Below are 22,029 nucleotides of genomic sequence, written 5' to 3'. Positions count from 1 at the left end.
GCACAGCAGAATGACAGCAGTGAATTAGCAGCCACCAGCACTAGTGAGAAGGCACAGCCGCAAACACACAAACCCATCTCCTCTCCCTCCCCTGCCAACCACTGCAGCATAATCCAGTGGAGACAGTGGAGATACCTTGATAGCACAGTGCACCAGGCAATCTCTGATTACAAGGAGACAGTGCTAGGAACTCACAGGACAGGAATCCCATTACTTACCACATTCAACCAAATGGATGGTACCTGTGATTGAGGCAACCTGGTTACAGAAGGACCTCCTGGAATACGAGGCATTTTCAATGATAGAGGTGACACTGCCCAAACAAGATGCCAGAAGTCCCAGGAGTGCAGGTAAGAAAAAACAAAATCTTGCACTATAGCACCATCTACTAGAAAACAAAACACCTCTACTTACAAATCTGCTGACTTGTTATGAAACAAACAGCATCTTTCACTATCTTAAATGAGCAGACAGAGAAATAATTCATCAAGTACCAAGAAGAATCAAGATAACAAGGTAGCTCAGCAAGAAAATAAAAAACTCCAAGAATAAACTAAAAACGTGGAAGATTTGATTTAAATGACAGAGAAGCCAAGATTTCACTTTTTGAAAACCTTAATGATTAAAAATGGCGGCAGAGTAGGAGGATGCTGCATGGACATGCTCCCAGGAACAGCTGGAAATAAAACTGAAATGTGGAAAAGATTCCTGAATAATCAATGGAAAACTCACAAGAGAGAAACGATACCCAAGGACCAAAGGTGGAGACCACATAGAGATTGGTAGGAGGGGTGGAGGTGCGAAAGGGCTGGCCGGGCACCCACAGATAGCAGCTGAAGTCCCAGAGAGATATCTCAGCTTTCGGGGAAGGGGGGGAGGGGTGCCACTGAGAACTCTGGGATCTAATCCCAAAGCTGGGCTCCCCAGCAGAGAGCACCAAACTGAGGAGGGTACCCACATAACATATAGCTGGGAAAAGCAGTGGGGTGCTGTTTGCCAGGGAGTGGCAGCTGAAAGTTCAGGCATCCTCTTAAAGGGCCAATGCATAAGAATTCCCTGTGGAGCCACCCACTTTGTGCTCAGGCAGAGGGGGGTTGAAGTGGACTGGAGCTGTGAGAGCATACCCCAGGACTGGGTACTCAGGGGATAGAGCTCAGAAGGCAGACACCCCAAGTTTCCTGGGCTGAGTCATTCCCTCACACAGCCGAGGACATCTTTCTCACACAGACATCTGCCTTGCTTGATGGGAAGACAGTTGACACACCCTATTGGAAAACACCTTGCCCTGGGGCCACTTAAAAGATTAAAAGGAACAATTAGCCTCCAGGCAGAAGCAACTGCCCCACACTATTGAAAAAAACTCTCACCTGAGGATGATTGCCTGGGAATAATTCAAGTCGGAATCCTATTAGTCTATAGACAGAGTCAGTCTCTGGAGGCTTTGAGTGTTTGCCTGATCCAATTAATCAGAAACAGACTTAACACTGTCCTGCACTAGAGATTGAGAGGTACAGAGGATCTACCTAATACATAGTCACAAACCCAGACAACCAAAATGAGGAAACAAAGCAACTACCCCCAAATGAAAGAACTAGCAAGTTCTTCAGAAGAAGAGATAAATGAAGCAGAAATAAGAAATTTATCTGAAACAGAGTTCAGAGTAATGATGTTAAAATTGCTCAACAGTATGAAAAAAGATACAGTAACTATGAAAAAAGAACAGTCTGAGATAAAGAATGACATAACACAAATAAAGAACACATTGGAAGGAATATACAGCAGACTGGGGGAAGCTGAGGACTGAATTAGTGAATAAGAAGACAGAGTTGAAAATATCACTCAATTAGAGAATCAAAAAGAAAAAACAATTAAACAACAGGAGAACAGCTTAAGGGAGCTGTGGGACAATGTGAAATGTAACAATATTAGAATAGTAGGTGTGCCAGAAGAGGCAGAAAGGAATAGAGAAGGTATTTGAAGAAATAATGGTAGAAAACTTCCCTAACCTGGTAAAGGAAAAAGTCACAGAAGTTCGGGAGGTACACAAAACCCCAAACAAGAAGAACCCAAACAGACCCAAGCCCAGACACATCATAATTAAAATGCGAAAAATTAAAAACAAAGAGAGAATCTTAAAGGCAGCAAGAGAAAAGCAAACTGTTACCTACAAAGGAGTTTCCTTAAGGCTGACACCTGATTTCTCATCAGAAACTCTACAGGCCAGAAGGGAATGGCATGAAGAACTCAAGGTAACGGAAAACAAGGATCTGAGACCAAGATTACTATATCCAGCAAGGCTATCATTCAAAATAGATGGTCAAATAAAGAGCTTCCCAGACAAAAAAAGGCTAAAGGAGTTCCTCACCACCAAGCCAGCATTACAAGAAATGCTAAAGGGATTACTGTGAGGGATTGCTAAGAAGAAGAAACACAGAGAGAAACCTAACCATACAGAATTAAAATAGCTATAAATAAGTACCTCTCAATAATAACTGTAATGTAAATGGATTAAATGCTACAATCAAAAGGTGTAGGGTGGCTGAATGGATACAAAAACATGACCCAACTATATGCTGTCTACAAGAGATCCACCTCAAAACAAAAGACACACACAGGATGAAAGTGAAGGGATGGAAAAAAATTTTCCATGCAAATGGGAAAAAAAAAATCTGGAGTAGCAATACTCATATCTGACAACATAGATTTTAAATGCATCATGCTAAGTGAAATAAGCAAGTTGGAGAAAGATGAATATCATATGACCTCACTCATTTGTGGAATATAGTGAACAACAAAACTGATGAACAAAAATAGAACTAGAGGGAAAAAATATTCTAAAATATAATAGAAGTAATCCTGTTATTTGCAGATTTTTAATATTTCCTACAACTTTTGTGATATACTATGTTAGTACAGTTTTGGTAATATTATTATACTTAAAATCCTTTTATTCTTGAAATATTAATGTTTATTGCATGTAATATTATATGTAAGATCATTTTTCTTGAATAATTGGTGTTTATTGCATGTAACATTATCATATTTAACATTGTTTTTCTTGAGATGTTAATTTTTATTGCATGTAAATATTTAAGATCATTTTTCTTGAAATTAAAAAAAAACTGGGGGAAAAAAAAAATACAGGTAAGGTAATGTCCTCTCAATGCACATGTGACCTCCAAAATAGGTTAATAGCTGGCATGGCATGGGCACTGACCAATCGGAACATTGGTTGATGCACTGTAGCAGTGCCAACTATCTGAAAAGTAGCCTGGCCAACCCCCCACCTCAATGGTAGCCACACTTCTTGGCAGTCTTTCTGCCAAAACCCTTAGGTAAAGCACCTCTTAGCAGTCCAAGCCCACCAATTTGCCAGATATGACAAGACATGTTTGAACCCAGTGGTGGACAGAGAGCTTCCCAAGTTGCGATCACCTCAAGTTGCGATTGTGTTGTATTTGAATGCATCTAATTTGAAAAAGTAGATATGCAAATAATATTGTAGCAATAATGGAAACATTTTAAATGTAAGAAAAAACATTCAGAAAACCAACAAATGAATAAAAACAAGTAGTTGTATTTTTGGACATTTCCTCTGAGTCCTTATCCATATGCAAATATTTTATAAAGTTGTCATTGTAATGGTGTTAATTAGGTTTTTACTGTTTCAGTTGCAATTATATTGTTCATTTTGCCAACATTTACTGAGTTCCTACTATGTGCCCTGCATCAACTGAGATCAAGAGAAACACTTTATATCTCCATGTAATTCCATGTAAGCAGGAAGAAAATTAGAGATAAAGGCAAACAAAAACCAAAAACAAAAAACCAACACTCAATGAGAAACAAGAAAACTCAGGAAGGCAGTTCAACGAATTCAGGAATAAACTCAATGAAGAAAAGGAGTTCTTTACCAAAGGAACTATAAAACAGAACCAAACTTAAATTGTGGACCTGAAGAACTCAATAAATAAGAGAAAGGAAGAATTAAAGAGTACAAGAGAGAGTTGGGAAGCCTTAAGTCAGAAATCTAAAAATGACTCAGAAAGAAGAGAGGGAACAGAGAATTTTTTAAAAAATGAACAAATGTTATAGGAACTATCTGACTCCATTAGAAAGGTCAATAGAAGTATAATTGATATACAAAAAGGAGAAGAGTGGAAGAATGGAACAAAGAGTCCATTCAAACAAATAAAGACATTCTCCAATACATTAAAACTGTTAAAAGTTAATGACAAAAATATTCTCAAGGTAGCCAGGAAAAAATAAAGACTGTAACATATAACCATTACACGATCATCAGATATTTCAGCAGAACTTTACAAGTTAGGAGACAGTGCAATGAAATATTCAAAATATTGAAAGAGAGAACTCACCAGCCAAGATTAGTATATCCAAAAAGTTATCCTTTAAATATGAAGGAGAAATAAAGGCTTTTCCAGACAAACAAAAGATAAGGGAATTTACCACCACAAGACCTGCAATACAAGAAATGTTGAAAGGAGCTCTTCTAACTAAAACAAAATGGTAAAATTATATAAAACTGAGTAAGGTGACTAACAGAAAGACAGAAGCAGAAAATTGCAATTCTAATTCAGAATAAGATATTGAATCCTTAATTATAACACGAAGGATAAAGAGGCAAAAAGCATTTAAAAAATTATAACTTCTGTGATTTGGAATCAAACACAAGCCATAAAAAACCAAAAAAACAAAAACAAGAGGAGATAAAAGAGGACAAAACTTGCATCAGTGACTGAGGATGCAATTAGAAGAATAAGGACTTTGTATGTATGAAACAAAATTTTTACAGGAACATAATAGTAACCATGAAATAAAAATTTAGAACTGAGATATGTAACATAAAAATAGAGGAAAATATCTTAGAAAACAACCAAAGTAAAATAAAAAATAGTAACATAAGGGAATAGAAACACAGAACAACCTGAAAATAATATATAAAATGGCTATCGTAAGTCCTCATATATCAATAACCACCCTCAACACAAATGGAATGAACTCAATAATTAAAAGATACGTTTTGTGGTGAGAAAACAATGCAATATATACATCATGTATCATAGAAATGTAGCCTTGAAATCTATATAAACCTTATTAACATATGATCTTATAACAATGTCATCCCAATAAGTTTAATTTAAAAAAAAAAGAAAAGATATATGGAAAATTAATTTTCAGAGAGAAAGGAAAAGAATCGTGAAATATTTTTGTGATTGTAAAAAAGAAAGAACTCTTACCATTCACAACAGCATGGATGGACCTGGAGAGCATTATGCTAAGTGAAATAAGCCCGTTGGAGAAAGATAACTATCACATGATCTCACTCATTTGTGGAATATAATGAACAACATAAACTGATGGACAAAAATAGATCTAGAGACATAGAAGCCTCGAACAGACTATCAAACCTCAGAGGGAAAGGTGGGGAAAGGTGGGGGTGCAGGGGTAAGAGATCAACCAAAGGACTTGTATGCATGCATATAAGCATAACCAATGGACACAGACAGTAGGGGGATGAGGGCCTGTGCTGGGGGACAGGAGCGGACGGGAGAGGTCAATGGGGGAAAAAGGAGACATATGTAATACTTTAAACTAAAAAGAATTAAAAATATATATATTAGCAAATTGCATCCAGCAATATATTAAAAAGATCATACACCATGACCAAGTGGATTTATTCCAGGGATGCAAGGCTGGTATAATACTCGCAAATCATGTAAACATGATACATCACATAAGCAAATGCAAAGACAAAATTCACATCTTCATATCAATAGATGCAGAAAAAGCATTCAACAAAATCCAATACCTATTTTTGATAAACACTTCCTACAAAGTGGGAATACAAGGATTATTTCTCAACCTACAGCCAACATCATACTCAATGGTCGAAAACTAAAACCATTTCCCCTAAGAACAGGAATAAGATAGTGATGTCCGCTTTCACCACTCATATTCAACATAGCACTGGAAGTCTTAGCCACAGCAATCAGACAAGAAGAAAACATAAAAGGCATCCAAATTGGAAAGGAGGAAGTAAAACTCTCATTATTTGCAGATGACATGATATTATACATAGATAACCCTAACAACTCCACCAAAAAAACATCAAATTTAATAAATGCATTTGGTAATGTGGAAGGATAGAAAATTAACACCTGGAAATTGATGGCATTTTTAAACCCAAATAATGAATTCTCAGAAAAGAGAAACTAAACAATTACATTTACCATTGCAAGAAAAAAAATTAAGATACGTCATTTTTCATACAACTAAACCAAGGGGGTAAAAGACTTGTATTCAGAAAACTATAGGATGTTGAAAAAAAAAAAGAGATAGAAGAAGATATAAACAAGTGGAATATACGGTGTTCATGGATTGGTAGAATGAACATAACATAATAGGGATATACATTCAATGCTATCCCTATTGAATATCTATGGAATATTTCACAATCTAGAAATAACACTCCAAAAATTTATATGGAAACAAAAAGACCCCAAATAGCCACAACAATCTTGAGAAAAAATAACTAAGTTGGATGGATCACAATACCAGATATAAAGTTATACTACAAAGCCACTGTAATCAAAATAGCCTGGTACTGGCACAAGAACAGGCATATGGGTCAATGGAACAGAACAGAGAACCCAGAAAATGACACAAGCCATTATGTTCCATTAATTTTTGACAAAAGAGGCAAAAGCATACAATGGAATCAAGACAGTTCCTTCAATAAATAGTGTTGGGAAAATTGGACAGATATATGCAAAAGAAATGAAACTAGACCACCAATTACAACATACACAAGAATAAACTCAAAATGGATAAAAATTAAATGTAAGACCAAAAATTAAACGAAACCATAAAAATCCTAGAAGAAACCATAGGCAGCAAAATCTCAAGACATCTCTCCTAGAAATGTTTGCAGATACATCTCCTAGGGCAAAAGAAACTATCCTAATATCCTAATATGTATAAAGAGCTAGGTGGCGTCATGACCAAACGGGAGACCAATCACCATGAAGTGCATGGAGCACCTCTTGGTCCCCCCTCTCCTCCAGCCCCTGAACCGCTCACCATAAGGGGGGGGCTGGCAGCAGGGCGGGACTGGGGACCGTTGAGCGGTGGTGGTGGGCAGTTTCACAGGGTGGCCGTGAGCTTAGCGGAGCAGTCACCCAGGCAGCAGGAGTTTCAGGAAGCAATCGTGGGGCAGGGGGAGTTTTATGGAGCATCCAGCAGCAAGCTTCGCGGAGCATTTGAGGGGCGGGGGGAGCCTTACGGAGCAGTCAAGGGGCGGCGAGCATCGCAGAGCGTCCCTGGGCGGGGAGCTTCATGTAGCATCACAGGGCGGCAGAGGCCATGCGACGGAGGCCAGGCTATGCCTAGGGATCCTAACCGCGCACGATTTTGTGCACGCTGGGCCTCTAGTGAGGAAAATAAACAAATGGGACTACATCAAAATAAAAAGCTTTGGCTCAGCTCTAACCCATTTGGCTCAGTGGATAGAGCATCCGCCTGCGGACTCGAGGGTCCCAGGTTCAATTTCGGTCAAGGGCATGTACCTTGGTTGCAGGCACATACTAGTAGGGAGTGTGCAGGAGGCAGCTGATCGATGTTTCTCTCTCATCGATGTTTCTGGCTCTCTATCCCTCTCTCTTCCTCTCTGTAAAAAATCAATAAAATATTAAAATATTAAATATATTAAAATATTTTTTTAAAAAGCTTCAGCTCAGCAAAAGAAACCATCAACAAAATGAAAAGGGAGCCCACTGTGTGGGAGAACATATTTGGCAATGATACATGTGATAAAGGGTTAAAACCCAAAATATATAAGGAACTCATACAACTTATCAAAAGGAAGACAAACAATCCAATTAAAAAATGGGCAAAGGACCTAAACAGACACTTCTTCAAAGCAGACATACAAATGGAGATACATGAAAACATGATCCAAGTCACTGATCGTCAGAGAGATGCAAATTAAAACAACAATGAGGTACCACCTTCCACTTGTCAGAATGGCTACCATCAACAAACAACAAATGACAAATGCTGGCGAGGATGTAGAGAAAAGGGAACTCTAGTACACTGTTGGTGGGAATGCAGACGGTGCAGCATTATGGAAAACAGTATGGACTTTCCTCAAAAAATTAAGTATGGAACTGCCATTTGACCTAGTAATCCCACTTCTAGGAATATATCTTAAGAAACCTGAAACGTCGGTCATAAAGCATGTATGCGCTCCTGTGTTCATAGGTGTGCAATTTACTAGAGCTAAGATCTCGAAACATCCCACATGCTCATCAGTAGGTGAGTGGATAAAGAAGTTGTGATACATTTACACCATGGAATACTATGCAGCAGTAAAAAAGAAGGATCTCTTACCCTTTGAGACAGCATGGAGGGACCTGGGGAGTATGTATTATGCTAAGCGAAATAAGCTAATCAGAGAAAGACAAGTATCACATGATCTTGCTCATATGTGGAACAAAATAAATTGATGAACAAAATAGATCCAGAAATAGAAGCATGGAACAGACTGTGGAATTTCAGAGGAAAGACAGGGATGGATGGGAAGAGATCAACCAAAGAACTTGTACACATCTATAATAATAAAAGCATAATATGCTAATAAGACCAGACGTCCTTCCAGACAACCTTCCGGATGAAGCTGGGGCTGCAAGGGAAGCCCTGTCCTGGGTGCCTGCCCACAGACAGAGGGAATCCAGAAGGAAGCCGGTGCTGGCAGCTGGGGAAAGAAGGCTTGCTCTTGCACGAATTTTGTGCATTGGGCCTCTAGTATATGCATAGCCCATGAACACAGAAAACAGGATGGGGAAGGCCTAGGGTGGGAGGCAAGGGGAGGCTAGCAGGAATATATGAGGGGTAAAGGGGGATATGTGTAATACTATAAACAATGAAGATTTAAACAAATGAAAAAAAAAGAATAAAATATGAAGAAAAAAATGGTATACAGCCAAAATATGGAAACAACTGAATATACTTCAAAAGATGATTGGATAAAGATTTGCTACATATTGTACAGTGGGATATGACTCAACATAAAAAATATGAAATATTGCCATTTGTGATAGCATGAATGGATCTTGAGAGTACTATGTTACATGTACAATATTCTATTATACAAGTCAGATTGGAAAAGGACAAAAATCATATGATTTCACTCATACGGGATATAAAACAAAAAGCAACAAATTAACAAATAAAACAAACAAACATATCCATAGATACAGACAACAGAATGGTGGGTTAGCAAAGGGGACGACAAAGAAGGTAAATGGGGTTTGATAGAGGATGAGGCAAAAGTAGGTTTACAGTTGTTCATATGGAAAATACAATAATTAATAAATAATAATACAAGAATAAAATTTTTGTTTCATGTATTCTTAACTGTAAACCTACTGTGGCCTTACCCTGTATTTAGTGATGAAAATAGATCAGATTTTGGGTAGTGAGTACACAATGGAATACAGATGATGTATTACAAAGTTGTACCCTTGAATCTTACATACTGTATATAACTAATGTTATCCCAAAAACTTAAATTAAAATAAAAGAAAGGTAAAGTTCATTTTATAACATTTTTATTTCTTTAAATATATTTTTATTGATTTTAGAGAGAGAGGGAGAGAGAGATAGAAACATCAACAATGAAATAGAACCACTGATCGGCTGCCTCCTGCACACACCCCACTGGGGATGGAGCCTGCAACCCAGGCATGTGCCCAGACCAGGAATCGAACCTAGACCTCCGGTTCATAGGTTGAAGCTCGAGCACAAGCCACTGCGGCCATTTTATAACATTTTTAAAAAGAAGGAATCTGGGAAATGAATGTGCAGTAGAGAGTTCTGCAACATGAAGTAAATAATCAAATCCATTGAAAACTTTTAAAATTATATGTTGGCCCTGGTCAGTGTGGCTCAGTTGTTTGGGCATTGTCCCATGCACAGAGGGTTTATGGGCTCAATTCCCCGTCAGGACACATTCCCAGTGGCTGACTCAATCCCAGTGGAGTGAGGCATGTGGGAGGCAGTCTATCAATGATTATATATCTCTCAATGATTTTTCTCTCCCTCTTTCTTCGCTGCTCTAAAAATCAATGAAAAACCATATTTAAAAATAAATAAATAAAATTATACGTTGCAAATTCTATTCTAATGATATAATCCATTCTAGGTTTAAGAAAAGTTTTTAAAATAATTATTCAATTCCAATGAAATTATCCTAAAACAACAACAAAACTAGACAGACAGATATCCTAAATTGAAAATCATTATATACAACACCTACTGTCACTACCAAAAAAATGTTTAAAAAAATAATGGAATCACTTAACCAAGGAGGTAAAAAGATATGTACTTGGAAAACTATAGAACATTAAATAAAGAGATAGAAGAGAATATAAACAAGTGGAAGAATATACCATGTTCATGGAGAGGTAGAATTAACATCATTAAAATGTCCATACTACCCAAAGCAATCTATAGATTCAATGCAATCCCTATTAAAATACCAACGGCATACTTTACAAATCTAGAACAAACACTCCAAAAATTTATATGGAAACAAAAAGACCCCAAATAACCACAGCAATCCTGAGAAAGAAGAACAAAGTTGGAGAGATCACAACTGCAGTTATCAAGCTATACTACAAAGCCACTGTAATCAAAATACCCTGGTACTGGCACAAGAACAGACATATAAATCAATAGAACAGAACAGAGAACCCAGAAATCGACCCAAGCCATTATGCTCAATTAATCTTCAATAAAAGAGGCAAGAGCATACAAAGACAGTCTCTTCAATAAATGGTATTGGGATAATTGGACAACTATATGTAACAATATGAAACTAGACTTCCAACTTACACCATACACAAGAATAAACTCAAAAAGGATAAAAGATTTAAATGTAAATGATGAAACCATAAAAATCCTTGAAGAAATCATAGGCAGCAAAATATCAAACATTTCATGTTCCAAAATTTTCACTGACACAATGCCTAGCACAAGAGAAACAAAGGAAAAAAGTAAAGAAATGGAACTACATCAAAATAAGAAGCTTCTGCTCAGCAAAAGAAACCACCAACAAAATGAAAAGGTAATACCCTGCATGGGAAAACATATTCGGCAATGATACATCTAATAAACTGTTAATTTCCAAAATATACAAAGAACTCACACAACTCAACATCAGGAAGACAAACAATCCAATTAAAAAATGGGCAAAGGACCTAAATAGACCCCTCTCCAATTTGGACATACAGATGGCCAAGAGACATATGAAAAAATGCTCAATGTCACTAATTATCAAAGAGATGCAAATTAAAACTACAATGAGGTATCACCTCACACCTGTCAGAAAGGCTACTATCAATAAATCAACAAACAAGTTGTGGTGAGGATGTAGAACATTAGTGCACTGCTGATGGGAATGTAGACTGGTGCAGCTACTGCAGAAAACAGTATGGAGTTTCCTCAAAAAATTAAAAATAGAACTGCCTTTTGACCAAATGACCCTAATTCTTAGACTATATACTAAGAATCCCAAAACACCAATCAGAAAGGATATATGCACCTCTATGTTATTTACAACTAGAGGCTCAGTGCACGAATCCATGCATGGGTGGGGTCCTTCAGCCTGGCCGGTGATCGGGGCCAATTAGGTGGACTGGAGGGGGGAAGGGGCCCTGGGAGGTTGGCAAGCTGGCCTTCTGACATCGGGGCCATCGGGGCCAGCCAGCCCAGGGGAAGGAGGGACCGGGGGAGGTTGGCCAGCCACGGGAGATTGGCTGTGGGAGTGCACTGAGCACCAGGGGGCAGTTCCTGTGTTGAGTGTCTGCCCCCTGGTGGTCAGTGCATGTCATAGTGACCAATCAACCGGTTGTTTGGCTTTTATATATCTAGACTAGTGCCCGGTGCACGAAATTCATGCACTGGGGGGGTGTCCCTCAGCCCAGCCTGCACCTCTCCTATCTAGACCCCTGGGGGATCGGGCCTAAACGGCAGTCGGACATCCCTCTCACAATCCGGGACCGCTGGCTCCTAGCCGCTCGCCTATCTGCCTGCCTGATTGCCCCTAACCGCTTCTGCCTGCCAGCTGATCACCACTAACCGCTCCCCTGCCAGCCTGACACCTAACTGCTCCCCTGCCGACCTGACTGCCCCCAACTGCCCTCCCCTGCTGGCCTGATAGCGCCCCAAGGCTTTTATTAGTATAGATATGACCCTTCACAGAAAATTTCACTAACTCTGCTTTACAATAAGAGCTTGACAACTGAATCATTGGGGCCAGACACCAAGATTTCCTTTCTTTGAATAGTGGAGGGAATAATTATCTTGTCTTTAAGTTGCCCTGAACATCAAATGAGATAATGACCTAGAAAAGTATAAAAGCACCATATAAAGACAACTGTGTTTTTCATGTACTGAAAAGACAATAAAGTGGTAAAATGAAAAACACTATTTTTATTCTCCCCCTTCCTTCCTTTACAACCTTTATTTAAACTTTGAAATTTATAAAAATTTCACTCCTATTTTCATTTCTTTACATTCAATATTATTTTGTATTAGTTTCAGGTTTTATATTAGTTACAGAATATTAGTTGGACAATCATATACTTTAGAAATTGTTCCCTGATATTTCCAGTACCCACCTGGCATCATACCGTCATTACAACACTATTGACTATATTCCCTATTTAAGTGGCAATAGGTTTACAGGTTCCTATCAATCTTTCTTTTGTGTTGCTTGTCCTTCCTTTTCTTTCTCACTTTTTCCCTCATTTTCTTTATATAGTATCTCAATTGGCCCTCAAAGCTCAGTGAAGGCACTGAGGGACATGCTTAATCCATTTTATAGACCAGGAAACTGAGGCCAATTCCAGTTGGCTGCAGAACTTGACTCAGCGCCCAGGGAACCCTCACAGCCACACTCTCTGCCCTTCCTAAGGGGCAGCCGTGGGGCAAACAAAACAAACCTCCCCGTCAGGCTTCCAAGCCTCATTCTCAAGCACCTCTTCATCGTGGACACTCCACATTCTTTCCTCTCCCCCGCCCCCCGCTCCCATTTTTTACTGCCCCTTTCTCAGGATCAGGTGGTAGGCTTCGCACTCACCACACAGGTGTGCACCGCCGTGGGGTGGGACAGGGTGGGAACTAGGGGCAGGCACGGGCTTGCTTTTGGGCTGAGGCGGGAGCAGAAGTCGCCGGCCTCTCAAGTGCGCAGGTGCCTGGCGGTTACCCGTTTCGCCAGGGAGCGGAAAGGTGAGTGGTGAAGCGGCCTTCGCCATGAGGGGCAACAGCCGCCAGGGCAAGGCCTGGTTAGTGCCGGGAGCTTTGCCAAACTGCCATAGTCAGGTACCCGGCAGTGCAGTGGCCCTCTACTGAGGTGGTGCCGCCCCTCAATAACCCCCTCAGGGCTGCGGGTCCATGCCCCTCTGCCCGGGCATCCTTCCATGCCGGCAGTCATTGCCCCTTGTTCCCCACTGGGCTGACCCGCGTCTTGGGGCCACTACAGAACCTCAATCTCCGCAGGCGAGGCAGACCCCCGCCTGCCAGACCCTGGCCACGGTCCAAGCCCTCTCCGGTGTACCCCGCCTTGGCGCCACTCTGCCCCCCACTTAGGCTGCCCGCCTCCTGGCTGGCCACTTCGCCGAAGCCACGGCACTCACCCGGGAACCACCCCTCAGGCAGAGGCCTCTCTGCATGCCTGCGGACCTCCGGCTGGGGCCAAGGCCCGGCCCACGTCCCCGATGCTGCAAGTCCCCGCCCACCCATGCCTGCAGCCTGCTGATCAGTTGTCACTGTGACAGCATCCTGACCAATTTGCATATTACCTATCTACCTAATAAAAAAGTAACATGCTAATTGACCGTACCTTTGTGACGCCCACCAGCCAATCAGGAGTGAATATGCAAATTAACACAACAAAGATGTTGGGTTAATTTGCATACGCGGGCACCAAGCGGCCGGGGTGGGACACTTGTGTCATCACCATGGTGACGACGCAGGTGTTCTGCATCACCCCAGCCGCTCCAGGCCTCTGGGTAGCATGGGAAGGAGGAAAGGCGGCTCCAGGCCAGAGCAGAAAGGCAGCTCTGGGCTGGAGGGGAAAGGCGCTCCAGGCTGGAGCAGAAAGGCGACTCCGGGCTGGAGTGAAAGGCGGTTCCGGGCCGGAGGGGAAAGGTGGCTCCAGCCAGAGTGAAGGTGTTGCCAGCTGCCTAGGGGAAGGAAGGCCCATTCTTGCATGAATCTTCATGCATCATGCTTCTAGTTATTATATAGGACTAGTGGCCTGGTGCATAAAATTTGTGCACAGAGGGGGGTGTTCCTCAGCCCAGCCTGCACCCTCTCCAATCTAGGACCCCTCAAAGGATGTCCTACTGCCAGTTTACAGGGATCGGGCCTAAACCGGCAGTCGGACATCCCTCTCACAATCCGGAACTGCTGGTTCCTAACCGCTCACCTGCCTGCCTGCCTGCCTAATTGCCCCTAACCACTCTGCCTGCCGGCCTGCTCGCCCCCAACTTACCCCCCACCAGCCTAATCACCCCCCAACTGCCTCCCGTGCAGTGTGCTCGCCCCCACTGCCTCCCCTGTCGGCCTGCTCACCCCCATGCCACCCATGCTGGCCTGCTCACCCCCACCTCCTTTTCCCACTGGCCTGCTCGCCCCCAACTGCCCACCTGCTGACCTGCTCACTCCAAACTGCCTCCCCGCTGTCCTGATCACCTCCAACTGACCCCCATTGACATTCTGCTCACCCCCAACTGGCCACCCTGCTGGACTGCTTACCCCCAACGGCCCTGACCCATACCAGCCTGATCACCCACAACTGCCATCCCATCCTGGCCTGATCACCCACAACTGCCCTCCCCTCTTGGCCTCTAACTGCCTCTACGTTGGCCCCGCCACCATGGCTTTGTCCAGAGGAAGATCCGGAAGGTCTCCTGGAAGGTCTCCCAGTCTAATTAGCATATTACCCTTTTATTAGTATAGATAAAGGCCTGGTGCACGGGTGGGGGCCGGATGGTTTGTCCTGAAGGGTGTCCCGGATCAGGGTGGGGGTCCCGCTGGGATGCCTGGCCAGCCTGGGTGAGGGGTTGAGGGCCGTTTTCAGGCTGTCCACAGCCCGTTCAAGGTGGGGGGTCCCGCTGGGGTGCCTGGCCAGCCTGGGTGAGGGGCTGATGGCTATTTGCAGGCTGGCCACGGTCCCTGCGACCCAACCTCCCAGCCCCTCCTTTTTTGCTTTTTTTTTTTTCCAGCACCTCCATGAGCAGAGGCCAGGTCCAGCTAGAAGCAGGTATTGGGATTTATTTCTCTACACTAATAAAAGAGAAACATGCAAATTGACAGTACCTCCGCTATGCCCACAAGCCACGCCCACCCGCCAATCATGAGCAAGTATGCAAATTAACCCAGCAAAGATGGCTGTAGCCATGGAGCAAGCAGGAGGCTTGGGTTTCCACGGCAATGGAGGAAGCCAAGCTTCCCGACTGCTCTGGCCGGCCCTGGCCTCTGCTCAAGGCTACAAAGTTTCAATTATAGAAGATAAATAAATTCCAGATACCAGGGCCTCCGCTTGGGTAGCCGGAGAGTGTGGCCAGCCTGCAAACCAACCCGGGCCCCTCACCCAGGCCACCCCATGCCCCAAGGGAACCCCCACCCTGATCCAGGACACCCTTCAGGGCAAACCAGCTGGAACCCACCCATGCACCAGGTCTCTATCCTATCTATTTTATTATTTTTAAAATGTATTTCTTTATTGATTTCAGAGAGGAAGGGAGAGGGAGAGAGAGATAGAAACATCAATGATGAGAGAGAATCACTGACCGGCTGCCTCCTGCACATCCCCTACTGGGGATTGAGCCTGTAACCCAGGCATGTGCCCTTGGCTGGAAACGAAACCGGGACCCTTCAGTCCGCAGGCTGATGATCTAACCACTGAGAAAAACCAGCTAGGGCTCTATCCTATCTAATAAAAGAGTAATATGCAGATTGACCATCACTCCAACACACAAGATGGCTGCCCCCATGTGGTCAAAGATGGCCACCACAAGATGGCCAGCAGGGGAGGGAAGTTGGGAGGGACCAGGACTGCAAGGGAGGGCAGTTGGGGGCGATCAAGCCTACAGGAGAGGGCAGTTAGGAATAACCAGGCCAGCAGAGGAGGGAAGTTGGGGGCAACCAGGCCTGCAGGGGAGAGCAGTTGGGGGGGGCCAGGACTGCAGGGGAGGGCAGTTAGGGGCAATCAGCCAACAGGGGAGCAGTTAGGCATCAATCAGGCTGGCAGGGGAGTGGTTAGGGGGTGATCAGGCTGGCAGGAAGAAGTGGTTAGGGGCAATCAGGAAGGCAGGCAGGTGAGCAGTTGGGAGCCAGCAGTCCTGGATTGTGAGAGGGATGTCTGACTGCCCGTTTAGGCCCGATCCTACCGGGATCGGGCCTAAACGGGCAGTCGGACATCCCTCGAGGGGTCCCAGATTGGAGAGGGTGCAGACTGGGCTGAGGGACACCCCCCGTGCACGAATTTCGTGCACCAGGCCTCTAGTCTTCTATAATTGAAACTTTGTAGCCTTGAGCGAGGCCAGGGCCGGCCAGGGCAGGCAGGAAGCTTGGCTTCCTGCATCGCCAGGGGCAACCCAAGCCTCCTGCTCGCTCCAGCTCCGTGGCTGCCGCCATCTTGTTTGGGTTAATTTGAATACTCACTCCTGATTGGCTGGTGGGCGTGGCTTGTGGGTGTAGCAGAAGTACGGTCAAGTTGCATGTTTCTCTTTTATTAGACTAGAGGCCCGGTGCACGAAATTCGTGCATGGGGGTGCAGAGGGGGGTGTCCCTCAGCCCTGTCTTGGCCTGCAAAGATGCCAGCATCCCTCACCCCAGCCTCTAGCCAGAGGTTCCTCCCCTCCTTCTGCACAGCCTCTGGGAAGATACTTGTCCTGGGGCCTCCTCAGGGCCCTGGCCCACGACACCCTGCAGTTTGGGTACTCAGGGGCTTGGGCTTTCAGGTCTGGCTTCCTCATCTGGCATGGTAAGCATCAGCTGCCTTGGGAGCCTTGCTTTAGGAGTCACCCCCATGGACCATACTACTTGCGAGTGTGTGTGTGTGTGTGTGTGTGTGTGTGTGTGTGTGTCGGGGGGTGGCCTCAGTGCCAGTGATTTGATGTCTGTAGCATGCCCGCTGACACCCACCACTGTGGCGCAACACTGGTCCCGTCTGGACTGCTGGCAGGGGGCTTCCAGTCTGCGACTGGGGCTGATGGGCTGCGACTGGGGGCTGCAGGTGGAGGACCCCGGCACCCATAGGGCTGTCAGCATCAGGAACTGGAAAGATCCATTTTTCTGGCTCCTCCCCTGCCACGCGGACGCTGAGCTCTGGGCCCCAAAGGCCCGTTCACTCCCGCTGCACGGCCAGCCAGGGCGGGGGCGCGTGCGCGCGGCCCCGGAGGCCCATTTACTCCCGCCGCATGGCCCGCTGGGCTGCAGCACAGCCATGGTGCAGATGCTGAGCTCGCGCCGCTGCTGGCGACGCGAGCTCAGCGTCCTGCCGGTCCCATTTGGTCCCTGCTCAGCAGCGCGGCAGCCGATAGCGAGTCCCCGCCCCCCATTCCTCCCACCGGCCCAATCGGCTACCCCGGCCACCCCAAGTCCCGCCCCCCCATGCCTCCCAGCCCAATTGCGGGCATAGTGGAGGTATAGTCAATTTGCATATTACTGTTTTATTATGTAGGATAGGATAGTTAAGATCTGGAAACAGCACAAGTGCCCATCAGTAGAGGAGTGGATAAAAAAAGCTGAGTTGCATTTACACAATGGAATACTATGAGGCTGTAAAGAAGGAGCTTTTACCCTTTGAGACAGCATGGAGGGACCTAGAGATTATGCTTAGCAAAATTAGCTAGTTAGAGAAAGAAAAATATTATATGAACTCACTAATATGTGGAATCTAATGAACAAAATAAACTGACAAACAAAATGGGTGCAGTGGCATGGATTCATGGAACAGACTACCTCAGAGGGGAAGTGGTGCAGGGTAAGGGAAGAAATTAACCAAAGAACATATAAGCATATATGCATAACCCATGTATATAGATAATAGTGTGGGGAAGGCCTGGGATGTGCTGGGGCTGGGTGGAGTGGGGCAAGCAAGGGGAAATGGGGACATTTGTAATACTGTCAACAATAAATTTTGAAATTTTGTGAACATGAGAACTTCACATGCAATCTTTTTAAAAACAAATTTAATAAATTTTATACTGTTTGTAACACTTAATAAAAAGAAATCCTAGGGTTGATATTTTCTATATTTATCAATTTTTTAACCAATATAACTAATTTCTTACACTGGTCAACATTTATAAATATTCATAATGCCTGAATTACAGGATATTTAGTTAGTTTTTATGCTATATAAGCTTTGTAAATAAAGGTAAAGATGTGTTATCTTCCTTCTGAACTAATAAAAGGTATGTTAATTTTTCAATACAGTTGCTTTTAACTAAATAATATTTTCAAATTGTGTAAAATCAAAATAACCAAAGGCTATTTTGTTAGTATCTACAGATTTCAAACTATTTTAAGAGAGTACTTTAATTTTATTTTCATGATTATCTTCCAGTGTCTATCAAGAATATTTCTTGAATTACTCAAGTTTTGCATCTTCAAGAGATTAATAAAATATAACTTGAAACCACAAATGTATTCCTGTATTAGAGTGCTTAAATAATTATTACACTACTAATAATTAACTGGATGATAATACTCATGTACTTACATGTATCCTACATAATAAAAGGGTAATATGCAAATTAACCATCACTCCGCTACACCCACAATTGGGCCAGCAGGAGGCATGGGGATGGGACTTGGGGTGGCCAATCACGCTGGCAGGAGGAGCTGGAAGTGGGGACTCGCGAGTGATCCCTGGCAAGCTGCGCCGGCTTGGGCTGGGGGGTCTCAGGCCGCCAGGGCCACACCCCCAAGCCACACGATGGCTCGCAAGCCCGCGCCGGCTTGGGCTGGGGAGGTCTCAGGCCGCCAGGCCTCGCCCCCAAGCCGCGCGATGGCTCGCAAGCCACGCCGGTTTGGGCTGGGGTCTCAGGCTGCCAGGGCCACGCCCCCAAGCCACGTGAGTGATCCCTGGCAAGCCGCACAGGCTTGGGCTGGGGGGTCTCAGGCCGCCAGGGCCACGCCACCAAGCCGTGCGATGGCTCGCAAGCCGCGCCGGTTTGGGCTGGGGGTCTCAGGCCACCAGGACCTTGCCCCAAAGCCGAGCCACTTGGGTTGGGGTCTCAGACTGCCAGGGCCCTGCACCCAAGCCGCAGGATTCCCTGGCCGTGAGGACAGCTTGGGCTGGGGTCTCAGACCTGCAGGGCCTGGCACCCAAGCCGCATGATCCCCTGGCCGAGGAGGCTGCCTGGGCTGGGGTCTCACGCCTGCAGGGCCGGGCACCCCCACTGCATGATCACCCAGCCAGCAGCAGCAGCCTGAAGCGGCAGGGTGGTGCACCCCCACCAAGCTATCTTCAGGCCAGTGAAGGCAGCCTGGGCTGGAGCCGCACACCCCCACAGGGCTATCCACAGCCAGGCTGAAATGGCAGCCTGGGCAGGGGTCTCAGCTTGGCTGAGCTGAGGCGGCAGCCTGGGCTGGGGTCTCAGCCTGGCCAGGGCCCCATCCCCTGCCAGTGGTGGCAGCCTGGGGTCTCAACCATCGAGTCACACCAGCCAGGCAGATATGGAGGAATCTTAAATGTTTCTTTTTTTTATAATATCTATTTTATTGATTTTTTACAGAGAGGAAGGGAAAGGGATAGAGAGCTAGAAACATCTATGAGAGAGAAACATCGATCAGCTGCCTCCTGCACACTCCCCACTGGGTATGTGCCCCCAACCAAGGTACATGCCCTTAACCAGAATCGAACCTGGGACCCTTGATTCTGCAGGCCAATGCTCCATCCATCCGCTGAGCCAAAACAGTTAGGACTGTCCAATATGCTAAAGAAAAAACCCTATCTAATAAAGAGGGAATATGCAAGGGAGGGCATTTGGGGGTGACAGGGGTATCAGGGGCTGGCAGGGAAGTGGTTAGGGGGTGATCAGGCTGGCAGGCAGAGCGTTTAGGGGCAATCAGGAAGGCAGGCAGGCGAGTAGTTGGGAGCCAGCAGTCCTAGATTGTGAAAGGGATGTCCGACTGCCTGTTTAGGCCCGACCCATAGGATCGGGCCTAAACAGGCAGTCGGACATCCCCCAAGAGGTCCCAGATTGGAGAGGGTGCAGGTTTGGCTGAGACACACACACACACACACACACACACACACACACACACACCTGTGCATGAATTTCGTGCACCGGGCCTCTAGTATATATATATAATAGAGTACTATTTAGCCATTGAAAAGACGAATATCCTACATTTGTGACCACAGGGATAAAACTTAAAGGCATTATGCTAAGTGAAGTAAGTCAGACAGAGAAAGACAAATACTGTATGATCTTACTTCTATGTGGAATCTAAAAACATTAAACTCAAAGAAACAGAGATCAGATTTGTGGATGCATGAGGCAGAGGGTGGGAGATGTAGGGAACAGGTGGTTAAAGGTACAAACTTTCAGTTTTAAGGTAAATAAGTTCTGGGGATGTAATGTACAACATGACTATAGTTAACAAGTATTACATATTTGAAAGCTGCTAAGACAATAGACCTTAAAAGTTCTAACATTTAAAATTATGTGAGGTGAGGAATATTAACTATTTCAAGTGATGGATGTTAATTAAACTTACTGTGGCAATCATTTCTCTCTCTCTCTCTCTCTCTCTCTCTGTCCCTCTGTCTCTCTCTCTCTCTACACACACACACACACACACACACACACACACACACACTAGAGGCCCGATGCACAAAATTCGTGCAAGAGTAGGCCTTCACAGCTGTGGCAGCTGCCTCGATCCCTCCCTCGCAGCCAGGATGGCTGCCTCGATCCTGTGGCTGCAGCCCTGGCTTCGTCTGGAAGGTCCTCCGGAAGGATGTCTAGACGGCCAATCGGTTGATTTGCATATTACACTTTTATTATTATAGAAGATAGCCATTATGTCATATACCTTATCCTATATAAAAAAGGCTAATATGCAAATTGTCCCCTTGACCAGGAGTTCAACCAGTAGTTCGACCAGGGGGTAGGGCTGGCTGGCCAACCACCCACAGCCCCTCCCACTGGCTGGCCCTGCCCTTGATCAGGCTCGCCCCCCCCCCCCCCACCCAATCAGGATGGGCCAGCCTCGTGCACCAGGCCTCTAGTACTTATATGTCAATTATATCACAATAAAACTAGAAAACCACTCATGTACTTAATAAATCAATTTTGTACCTCTATGCATACATTGATTACGACCAGATTTTCCTATGAACTGTAAAATAATGACAACTGGTTCTATTAGTAATCTTTCATTATTCCTTGTGATCTTTTAATAGACAGCAAATTTAAACATAACTTAATTGGATTTTCCTGTTTTGACTCTGTATTACCAAATTATTATTATACTATTTAATAAACTAGTCTTTCTCATTTTTGGTGAGGACAACCTATGTTATAGAGTCATTAGTTTTCCAGATATCCTTTACAATAAAATCCTTTACAATTTTATGCCAGTTTTCTACCTAACAATATTACAAATCTGCACTTCTCAGCCTAATATATTACTAGTGGAGCAAGCGTACTGCCCACTATTTGGTGTAAACCATCACACTATTTTACATTATTAACACAGCTACCCAGGATAATGTTAGCAATTGAAGTAGAAAAAGTATACTTACTCAGTTATAATTTCAGAATTTGTAAAGTTGAGGTTGGTTAAATGACCTTCAAGTTTAGACTGTTCATGTGTATTTAAGGCTGGAGTGGTCTTAGTGGCAAGTACAGCTCTTTTTTTATCTTTTTCAAGTGCTTTTCTCTTTCCACCATTTTGAAAATATTCTCTGCATATACTACA

The 22,029-nt window shown here is 44.3% G+C and overlaps 1 protein-coding gene across 1 annotated transcript in view; it reads right to left on the bottom strand.

Annotated features, from left to right (window-relative positions):
• SAMTOR (S-adenosylmethionine sensor upstream of mTORC1) overlaps positions 1-22,029 on the bottom strand; it is a 103,076-nt gene that overhangs the window by 44,698 nt on the left and 36,349 nt on the right. Inside the window, exon 3 of the mRNA XM_079786236.1 lies at positions 21,854-22,024. Coding sequence (XP_079642362.1) covers positions 21,854-22,024 — 171 coding nt within the window. The remainder of the gene's footprint in view (positions 1-21,853; positions 22,025-22,029) is intronic.

This window comes from Cnephaeus nilssonii (assembly GCF_951640355.1).
Source record: "Cnephaeus nilssonii genome assembly, chromosome: 12".
NCBI classification, from domain to species: Eukaryota; Metazoa; Chordata; class Mammalia; order Chiroptera; family Vespertilionidae; genus Cnephaeus; species Cnephaeus nilssonii.
Note: the sequence above shows the minus strand (reverse complement) of the source record. Positions and strands in the feature narration are given on the sequence as shown.